At 39.1% G+C, this 11,169-nt stretch overlaps 1 protein-coding gene and 1 long non-coding RNA gene across 2 annotated transcripts; one reads left to right on the top strand and one right to left on the bottom strand.

The window, feature by feature from the left end:
• Window positions 1-1,616: 1,616 nt before the first annotated feature.
• Window positions 1,617-3,204, bottom strand: LOC139164642 (uncharacterized). The gene is made up of 2 exons (XR_011558670.1): window positions 3,100-3,204; window positions 1,617-2,519 (listed from the first exon to the last, which is right to left on the bottom strand). It is a non-coding gene; the product is annotated as an uncharacterized lncRNA (long non-coding RNA).
• On the top strand, window positions 3,155-8,084 carry NDUFS6 (NADH:ubiquinone oxidoreductase subunit S6). The gene is made up of 4 exons (XM_070747041.1): window positions 3,155-3,471; window positions 6,261-6,314; window positions 6,880-7,002; window positions 7,954-8,084. The coding sequence occupies exons 1-4, from the start codon at window positions 3,313-3,315 to the stop codon at window positions 8,020-8,022; spliced, it is 405 nt and encodes a 134-aa protein (XP_070603142.1). The 5' UTR covers window positions 3,155-3,312; the 3' UTR covers window positions 8,023-8,084.
• The last annotated feature ends 3,085 nt before the right edge of the window (window positions 8,085-11,169 follow it).

Raw genomic sequence — 11,169 nt, 5'->3', positions numbered from 1 at the left:
CACAATTCAAAGTGTTGGTTATGACCTTTAAAGCCCTTCATGGCATTGGACCAGAATATCTCCGAGACCGCCTTCTGCCGCACGAATCCCAGCGACCGATTAGGTCCCACAGAATGGGCCTTCTCCGGGTACCGTCAACTAAACAATGTCGGTTGGTGGGCCCCAGGGGAAGAGCCTTCTCTGTGGCGGCCCCGACTCTCTGGAACCAACTCCCCCCAGAGATCAGAACTGCCCCTACTCTCCTTGCCTTTCGTAAGCTCCTTAAAACCCACCTTTGTCGTCAGGCATGGGAGAACTGAGACATCTCCCCCGGGCATATACAATTTATGCATGGTATGTTTGTATGTATGTTTGCTTAGTAAATGGTTTTTAAAAAATATTTTAAACTATAATTTAGATTTGTCATGAATTGTTTTATTTTGTTGTGAGCCGCCCCGAGTCTGCGGAGATGGGCGGCATACAAATCTAAATAATAAATAAATAAATTAACGTTCCAAAGGGCAGGCGCTGCTCCGCTACAGCATCTACCCTTTGGAACATCTTACCCTCCAAGTAAGATCTGCCTCTATTCTATCCTTCCAAAGCCTAAAGACCTGAGTCTACTGGTTGGCCTTGGGAGGAAATTTGGGTTTTCCTCCCAATGCTGGAGGTCTTAAGGGGGCCATTCAAGAAGAGATTCCAGGTGGCTGCTGGATTTATTATTTATTTAGTAATTGGATTTATATGCCGCCCCTCTCTGAGGACTCGGAGCGGCTTACAACATAGAAAAAGACAAAACATCTTAAATCCAATTAGCTTAAAATTAACTAGTTTAAGAACGCCGATTTATTTCTAATCACTTGCTCCCATTTACACAACAACCATACATTTCATTCATTGGCTTGATAGATACCCCGTATCCTTCCTCTCTGCTTTCCACCCATCTATTTTTAGTTATATTAATGTATTATACATTTTTCATTGTTTATTTTATGATACTGTAAATTTACTTCTGGTCTATTTACACATTTTCTTCCTTTTTATTATTGAAAGTTACCTAGAGTAGCTTCAAAATGAGATATTCAGCAGCTAATAAATTTGACAAATAACCTTTGATCCAATTTTTCAAAAAACAAATCCTGCATACAATCACGCAATGATACAAGTAATTTAAAAATCTTTCCTAGTTGGGCTTTAAACTATCCAAGAGGCCATATTCTCTTTGTTTCTTTTAACATAAACCAAGATTAACAAATATTATAACAGCACTGTAGAATCACTAAGAAAACTTTTTCAATGGCATATTTTTTTTATTAAAGCTGTAAAATTTTAAAAATTGTTAGTTTATATCCCTATGACACTGTCAGTTTGTATGCTTTGCAATTGATGTAACACTTATGACCAAAACTAAGCCATTAGTTACCAATATAATTCAATGTGTTTGCCAATTTTTTTTCATTTATCTGTGCAGAAAATTGTAATAGCAACAGATCTCATTTGCAAAATGTCTATGAACAAACCTGAAAGCTAAAGTTAGAAGACATGGACTGTTTGTAAGACTTCCTTTTTATTGTAAAGGTTGTTTTCTTTTAAAGCCTTTGTTAATATGCATAGGGAAAAGTAAGACTCAAGAGCCATTTTCAATCTTGTATGCTTATATTTGCCAATGTTTATTTTTGTGGCTGCTACCTTCCAAGCCTTATTTGAATTTAATGCACAGTAGATGAGTGGCCACATCAACTGACCTCTATCTTTTCGTAGTCACTCTACTATTAGAAGGAACAGAAAGCCAAAAAACCATCAACATAGTAGATTCCAATGCAACAGAAATAAGGATTTTTAATCTTTTCAATTCGAAGTCCACATAATGTTTAACTCTCATATTGATACTCTCATCTTGAACATATTATTTTGAATTTGCATTTTACATCTTGACAGAATTTTACATAGTGTCCAGGATGGCGGCATAGTTATTTATTGCAATTATGATACAACATACAAAATTGTTCCTGAAGTAAGCAATATCTAAAAAGCCAAAAATAATTATTTCCATTTTGATGCTTTTTCATATGTACAAAAATCAAAATCTTGCACAACTTTTAACCCCAGACTTATTATTTTGTGCAATCAATCAGCACTTGATTGGCCTTGAGTGTCTCCTCAATGTGCAATTAGGAGAGTTTTACAACTTCCTCTGTTTATGTCGTGGGAATGTTTTACAGTATATATACAAATAGCCTTTTTTGCGAACAAAGTAACAGTCTTTGCAGCGCTTCTTGATGACCGCCTTGCACTTCATGCCAGCAACAGGCTGCCAATTGTAATGTGGGCAGCATGAGAGAAAAGGCAAAAGATGTACATTTGGTGATTTGGTAGCAAGTGGGCCAAGCAAGGGAGTGACAGTATTTGAGTATCTCAGGAGCCAGGAAGAAAATGAGCGGGAGGCCGAGCTGCAGTTCAGGGTCCAGGTTGTTTTGGCTGTTGCAGCCAACAAACTTCTCAAGAGCAGAAACGACATGCCGAAAATCCAGGAAACAAAGCTAAAAAGGAAAATAGAAAGAAGACATTAGAGTAACTAACACAACCCTGTTCCTACAGTCTCTTTTGTGATTATCTGAAGACGAAAACTATAGATTTGGGTCATCGTTTTGTACGCAATTTACAAAAGCGAACTAATTTAGCAAGATACAACTACGGGCCACCATATCCAAGTGAAATAAATCAATATTGGTATATTGAACGTGCAATTCGCCCACTACTCAGAAGAAGTCCGAATTGGATGGCCTTGCGCAGTACAGTACTGTATATCAAAGGTCTCCAACCTTGGGAACTTTAAGACTTGTGGACTTCAACTCCCAGAGTTCTTCATCCAGCTATGCTGGCTGAGGAACTCTGGGAGTTGAAGTCCACAAGTCTTAAAGTTCCCAAGGTTGGAGGCCTCTGCAGTAAGTGATCGGTAGGTGATCCAAACGCGCATGCGCAGACTGGGCCTCGACTTTCCGGGGAACCGCAGAACCGCGGTTCTCTTCCCCCTCCCCCAGCCGCTTCCGAGTCCTACCGCCAAATCAGCCCTTTTGCTCGAGGTACTAAAGCTACGCCGTTAACGCCAACACTACCAACCTTACAGCCCCCAAACACGACGCTAAGCTTTTACGGCCAGCAGCAGCAACAACAGCAGCAAGTCTTCACCAACGTGGGGCTCTTTTTTTTTTTTTACGTTTTTTTGCGTACTGCGTCGGACGTGTTTCGCTCAGCCAACCGGCCGCCTCGCGCCTGCGCAGTAGCTTTGTTTGTGGGCAGAGTCGGGGAAGGCTAAGGCAGGAGTTAACCGAAATGGCGGCGGGCACCACTTTGCCCTTGCGTGGGGCGTTGCGGGCGGGGTTTATTTCGCTGAGGGGTAAATTGCCCCCGGCTTCTGTGGGAATTACGCTGCGGAGGAATTACGGAGTCGAGACAAGCCCGACCGGTGAGAAGGTGACGCACACGGGACAGGTAAAGTCAAGCTCGACCTCTCGGGGGATGCGGAGACCCCTCCCCTTAATTTCCATCTTCTGCTCTGCTTCAGGGGGTTCGGCTTCTCAGCTGCTGGTCGGGTTGTAGTCGGAATATTTTGGACCCAATAATAGCTTCTACGTTGTGGCTCCTAGGTTGGCTTTGAGGCTTTAATGACTGAAATGAATAGGCACCTTCAAAGGAAGGAGGGAAGTGGTACAGATTTATAGATTACTAGAGTTGGAAAGGACCTTGTAGGTCATCTAATTCAGGGGTAGGCAAAGTTGATTTTTCTATGACATGACTTCAACTCCAAGAATTCCTGAGCTAGCATGATGGCTACCCTTGATTTTGCCTACTCTTGATGTAGTCCAATAAGAAATAGAAAAAGTAATAGAATAGAAAAAGAAATAGAATAGAATAGGAAAAGAAGAGAATAGGAATTAAAAAAGAATAGAAAGGAATAGAAATAGAATAGAATAGGAATAGAAAAAAATGGAATAGGAAATAAGAATAGCATAGAATAGAATTTTATTGGCCAAGTGTGATTGGACACACAAGGAATTTGTCTTGGTGCATATTCTCTCAAAGAACAAGATACATTTGTCAAGAATCATGTGGTACAACACTTAACAATTGTCATAGGGGGTCAAATAAGCCATGAAGAAACAATCAATATTAATAAAAATCTTAGGATACAAGCAACAAGTTACAGTCATACAGTCCTAAGTGGGAGGAAAAGGATGATAGGAATGATGAGAAAAAACTAGTAGAAATAGAAGTGCAGACTTAGTAAAAAGTCTGACAGTGTTGAGGGAATTATTTGTTTAGTAGAGTGATGGCGTGTAGATACGTTTTGAGGGTAGGAGTTGAAACATTTTGTGTCCAGGATGCGAGGTGTTCGTAAATATTTTTACAGCCCCCTTTTTGACTCGTGCAGTATACAGGTCCTCAATGGAAGGCAGGTTGGCAGCAATTGGCAGAAGAGCCGGGGTGGCGCAGCAGGTAGAGTGCTGTAGTGCAGGCCACTGAAGCTGAGTGTAGATCTGTAGGCCAGCGGTTCAAATCTCATAACAGGCTCAAGGTTGACTCAGCCTTCCATCCTTCCGAGGTGGGTGAAATGAGGACCCGGATTGTGGGGGCAATATGCTGGCTCTGTTAAAAAGTGCTCTTGCTAACATGTTGTAAGTCGCCCTGAGTCTAAGGAGAAAAGCGGCATAAAAATCAAATAAATAAATGAATGAATGAATGAATGAATGAATGAATGAATGAATGAATGAATGAATGAATGAATGAATGAATGAATAAATAAATAAATAGTTTTTTCTGCAGTTCCGCAGAATAGAATAGGAAAAAGAATACAACAGAATAGGAATAGAAAAAGAATACAATAGAATAGAATTCTCTTTTGGCCAATAACTCAAAGGGGAAGACTCAATGGACCACTAGGTCTTTTTCTGCTCTCAGTTTTCTATCTTTCTAAGATAAGAGTCCCAGAGTTGTTGTTTTTTTTTAAAGAGAGGAGTTAATGAGCTTGCTGTAATAACAGGTGATTTTTGTACTTGTTGACAAATCATAATATCCATATTATATCCAGTCTAAAGTTTTAAAAGAGCTCAAATGTAAAATTGAAGAATTTATAAAGCGTGTTGTGTGCTATGTCCCAAAAACTGTTTAGTAGGCAAAGATTTCATAAGTCAGTCAATGCATGTTTTTCCTTGTCTTTTATAGATATTTGATAGGGACTGTGATGAAATAAAAATAACAAAACATGTATCATATCAGTGCAAACTCTAGTCTTTTATACTTATACTGCTATGTCATGCGTAACCACATAAGGTCTCTAATTTGGCAATACTTACTTTGTTGTTAGACTAAGTATCTTCAAAAAAAGATACTCTTTAATCTTAATTTAAAGTGGTACTTTTGATCTGAAAAATAATACACGTAATTAGCTATTGATTTACAAATTTATTTTGCAGCTAAGACAGTCATTAAGAATACCTTAAAAGGTATTCTAAAAAGAAAAATGAAACATTTAGGATAAAATTTAGTATGAATATTAAGGCACTGAATATTAAGAGGTCTGAGTCAGAATATGATTATTGTCCCATCCTAACTTGTCATAGGGAAGGGGCTAGCTTTAACTCTGTTGTTGGTTTGTTCCATAACATAGTGCCTGCCATAGGAAAAAGTAAAGTTGTTGTCAGATGCATTTAGCCACCCCGAGTCTGCCGAGAGGGGCGGCATACAAATCCAATAAATAAATAAATAAAATTTATGGTGGGTTCCACAGCATTTGCATATTAATTACTTAATTAAATGCTGGTTCTACTAGCAATTTGGGCTTGAGCCTTGTAAGCTTTTAAACACCTTAATGACAGGCAACTGATATAGGTGTTCCAATTTCCAACTAGTTTGAATCAATTGGCAGATATTGATTGAAAAAGTATAATAAACTTCTTCAAAGTAGAACAAACACAATTTGTATATGTGGCTTTATCCATTATATTGGCATAACGGTATCAATAATAATGAATTTTATGTAAAAAGTATACATGAAATAAAGCTTAAAAATTCCAAATCAGCAGCATTCATTTTTAAAATAATGTAGGGATCTTTTCCATTTAATACTGAATATATTTTGTTTTCAATAAAATAATTGTTCCTTTGCTCCATAGCATCAGAATATCTGAAACTGCTACTAATTATGCTACTATGTTTTTTTGTCTTGTTTCAGATTCCTAAAATCAGAATTTATTTTCAATATATTTCTTCTTTAATTATAGGTTTATGACGAAAAAGACTACAGGAGGGTTCGATTTGTTGGGAGACAAAAAGAGGTAAAATCTGAGTCAGAAATGTTTACTGTGAGTCTGTAGTTTCTCCAGCTATTGATGAAATGTTCAATGACTTCAGTGTAAAATGTCATTGTCTTGTGAGCAAACAGTTGATGACTTAATCAATAAACCTATTAGTTAGTTCATTTCATTCCCTCAAATGACAGTAGGCTTGCATGAGATACATTTGAAAGGATTTTTAACTTATGGGTTAGCACACTTAAAAAACTTTGTCATAGATGGAAAACACTTTTGTGCTATTCACATAATTCAAATTGGTTATTTCAACATAAGTATAATTTAGATGTATCTAAAATAATCTGGCAAAGTTAATTGCCATTTTATTTAAACTAGATTGATTTCTTTCCTTATATATGCTATGAATCTCCTCATTGATGATGACTCCTGGTAACTAAAAAAATCAGTGGAACAAATTTGTTACTGAAGACAGCCAATCAATTACTACTCTATTAGAATGTTGTGATGACTGCTTGTAACACTACTACTAAACTAAGTGTATTGCTTGAATTACTACATAATAAAACATCTTTCTATTTTGCTATTGTAGGTGAATGAAAACTTTGCAATTGATTTAATTGCTGAACAACCTGTGAGTGAAGTTGAAACTAGAGTTGTATGGTGTGATGGTGGTGGAGGAGCTTTGGGCCATCCTAAAGTGTACATCAATTTGGTAATCTAATTCAATTGTCCATTTGTGATCAGTGTTATATCATGTTTAGAAAAATATGTTCAGGCTACTAAGAAATTCAACTATTGTTCTTCGTATCATGGAAGTGAAAAAAATATATTGACAATCTGGAGTTATAGTTGTATTCGGTTTTCACTAGAAGTATGACTATTTCCAATGATTGTTTAAGTGTAATCCATTGTTCATTATCCATTTGGTATTAACTCAATTTCCTATCTGTTTTTATTCTCATTATTTTGCTACTTGCAGAAATTTCTATGTCGAGGATTTTTTAATGGAATGTCTTCTGGACTGCACTGGTCCTCAAACTCTAGTTTAAGAGTCCCATGACATTTCTCAATTGGAATTTATAATACTATAAATATCAGTTGATATAACGTACATGAACCAAACCTGTTTTGGATTCTCAATCAAGTAAAGAGGCCTGACATCAAAATGTGTGAGAACTGATGTTCAAGTGCAATGCTTTATTTTAATGGTGTATGTTGTGAAATTGGCTAGCAAATTAAAAAATTTATCGGTAATTCTCAATTTACCACTAGTCATTTCATGACCATTCAAAATTATGATGACCTCAAAAAGGGTGTTTTAAAGAACTTCCAACCATCATAAAACACCCCTCCCATGATCACCTGATTACATTTACAACTGGTTGCCCAATGTCTTGCGATCATGCCATCACTATTTGCAATCTTCTTTGCTGGATTCTCCAGAAGGTCAAAGGTGAAGCAGACAGAGAAGGTTACAAGCTGCTGTTGCATTTCAAGAAGCTATATTTCATCACAGAGGGATTACTTAAAGAGCCTCCTGCTAAGTGGAGCTCAGCCTTCCCTTTCCCCTATATGAGAAATAATTTTTCATTTCACAGGGAATTTATGAACATATAAATGTGCAGAAATGATAAAATTGTATTTTTACCATTTATATTTGCAGGACAAAGATACAAAAACAGGAACATGTGGTTACTGTGGACTTCAGTTTAAGCAGAAGCATCATCATTGACAAGTATCTCTGACTGTGAACTTCTTTTTTCATTATAGAATAAAATACATATTTAAAAGCCATTGTGGATACCTATTCTTAAATCTATTTTTTACCCTGAAATAGAGTGTAACAGATGTTGAATTCTTTATTTCATCCTTAACTGTTGAAAAGTGTTGATATAAAATCACAACTGTCTATTGAAAAGAGCCTACAGATCATGTCCCTATACCCAATGTCTTACGGTCGTTCAGATTTATAAGTAAGCTATAGTTACATATAATGATCTTGAACATTATACTTTCTGTTTTTCACTTCTGCCAGCTGAGAGTTCAAAAGCTTTATGGGGAATTTTGTAGTAATTCACCTTGGGCGGATAGGCAGCAATATAAATTCAATAAATAAATAAATATATTGCAATTCAGTATCATGACTGAATCTTCTGTTAGGTAAGTATTGATTTATTTAGGTATGCCACAGATATCCTCATACTGAGTTTAAGTTCCCTTGTTTCAACAAATAACAGTTTAGGTTAACTACATCACACTGGGGTACATATGATCAAGGTTACATAGTTTTCCTTGTTGAAATATTGCGGTGAAAGCTGGATCATCAAAAAGTCTGAATAAAGAAAAATTGATACTTTTGAATATACTGTTGAAGAAAAGCGGTGAGATTTCCTTAAGAAGATACCATAAGAAATGATTCAGTATTAGACAAAGAAAAAAATAGATAGTTTCCTGGAAGTATAAATAATCTATTCATGTCATTTAATCCATAGGCGATGATTATTGGAAAGGACCCCAGTAGTTGGAAAAATCGAATGCAGTTGAAATTAAGGTTGAAGAAAACAAGTGCCTAAGTGCTCTTTATTGTGCAAGCATAAGAATTGAAACATCAGACCTCCCATCCTACCACCTCTCACAATACTAGACAACACAGTATCAACAGTAGAGACCTTCAAATTACTAGGTTCTATCATATCTCAAGACCTAAAATGGTCACCTAATACCAAAAACGTCATCAAAAAAGCACAACAAAAATGTTCTTTCTGTGCCAACTCAGGAAGCTCAAACTGCCCAAAGAGCTGCTGATACAGTTCTATAGAGCAGTGTTTCCCAACCTTTTTTGAGCCGCGGCACATTATTCACACTTACAAAATCCTGGGGAACATTGGGCGAGCGGGGGGGGGGGGGCGCTAAAAAAGTTTGGACCAAAAAACTCTCTCTTCCTCCCTTTCGCCCTATTTCCCCCCCTCTTTCTTTCCCTCTCTCTCTCCATCCCTCTTTCTTTCTTCCTTCCTTCCTCTCTTTTTTGCTCTTTCTCTCGCCTTCCTTCACTCCCTCTTTCTTTCTTGCTTTCTCTCTCTTGCATTCTTTCTCTCTGTCTCTTGCTATCTCTTTTATTCTCTCTTTCTCCCTTGCTTTCTCTCTCTCTTGCTTTCCTTCTCTCTTCCTCTCTCTCTTGCTTTCTCTCTTGCTTTCTCTCAAACACACACTCTCTTTCTGTCTCCCTTGCTTTCTCTCTCTTGCTTTCTCTCTCTCTTGCTTTCCTTCTCTTTCTCTCTTGCTTTCTCTCTCTCTATTTCTTTCTCTCTCCCTTGCTTTCTCTCTCTCTTGCTTTCCTTCTCTTTCTTTCTCTCTTCCTCTCTTGCTTTCTCTCTCCCTTGCTTTCTCTCTCACACACACTATTTCTCTCTATCTTTCCCCCTTGCTTTCTCTCGCTCTCCCTTGCTTTCTCTCTCTCGATTTCTCTCTTGCTTTCCTTCTCTCTCTTTCTCTCTTGCTTTCTCTCTAACCCTCCTTTTTCTCTCTCTTTCTCTCGTGCACCACGCCGGCAACATAGAGAGAAAGAGAGAGAGAGTGGAGGTGGGTTGCCGGTCCGTGGCCCCCTGGATCAGCGGCCCCGCATGACCCCAGCGCAAACTCCGCCGTTGCCTTCGCCTCCGCCTAAGAGGCAGCAGCCACATTCAACCCTTCGCCCTCCCAGGTGTCCATGGCGCTCAGCGCAAGGCCACGCGCCGCCTCCGCCTCCCGGTACCCCGCCCGACTTCTACCTGCAGGAACGGGTGGTGGGGCGAAGGGCGGCACTTGGAAGCCACCACGGCACCGTTGTTTTCATCACGGCACAAAGCCACGCAGTCCCGGATCGCTCGCTTCTCCGGCCAGCAAGCCGGCTGCCTGGGAAAGCGGCGCGCTTTTTAAACGCTCAGTTTTCAAACGCGGCGCTTTCCTGGGCAGCCGACTTTGCTGGCCGGAGAAGGGAGCGATTTAGGACTGCGTGGCTTTGCGCAACTTCAAAAATTTCTGCCGGGGGGTTTTTCCTAATGGCTGTGCGGGCGCATGACCACACAGCTTAGAAGCAACAGTGGCCGGCGCCCTCCCACCGGGCCCCAAAAGCTCACTTCCCGTCACCGCCAGGGAAGCTCCAGCCAGGCCGGGCTCGCGGCACACCTGACCATGTCCCGTGGCACACTAGTGTGCCGCGGCACACTGGTTGGGAAACATTGCTATAGAGGAATCACTGAGTCTGTCACCTCTATAACTGTCTGGTTTGGTTCTGCAACCCAACAAGACTGACACAGACTTCAGAGGATAATCAGAACTGTAGAAAAAACAATTGCTGCCAACCTGCCGTCCATTGAGGACCTGTATACTGCACAAGTCAAAAAGAGGGCAGTGAAAATATTTATGGATCTCTTGCATCCTGGACATAAACTATTTCAACGCCTACCCTCAAAACGTATCTACAGAGCATTGCACACCAAGACAAATAGACACAAGAACAGTTTCCCCCCCCAAATGCCATTACTCTGCTAAACAAATAATTCCCTCCACACTGTCTATTTACTAAGTCTGCAGTATTACTACTAGTTTTTTCTCATCATTCTTATCACCCATTTCTTCCAACTTACGACTATGGCTGTAACTTGTTGCTTGTATCCTAAGATTTTATTAATATTGATTGTTTCCTCATTGCTTATTTGACTTCTATGACAATCATTAAGTGTTGTACCTCATGATTCTTCACAAATGTATCTTTTTCTTTTATGTACACTGAGAGCATATGCACCAAAGACAAATTCCTTGTGTGTCCAATCACACTTGGCCAATAAAGAATTCTATTCTAACTGACCCTTGTAAGACGGAGTGGCTATGGGTAGGTCTC

The sequence above is a fragment of the Erythrolamprus reginae genome, chromosome 3, assembly GCF_031021105.1.
Source record: "Erythrolamprus reginae isolate rEryReg1 chromosome 3, rEryReg1.hap1, whole genome shotgun sequence".
Lineage (NCBI taxonomy): Eukaryota > Metazoa > Chordata > Lepidosauria > Squamata > Dipsadidae > Erythrolamprus > Erythrolamprus reginae.
Note: the sequence above shows the minus strand (reverse complement) of the source record. Positions and strands in the feature narration are given on the sequence as shown.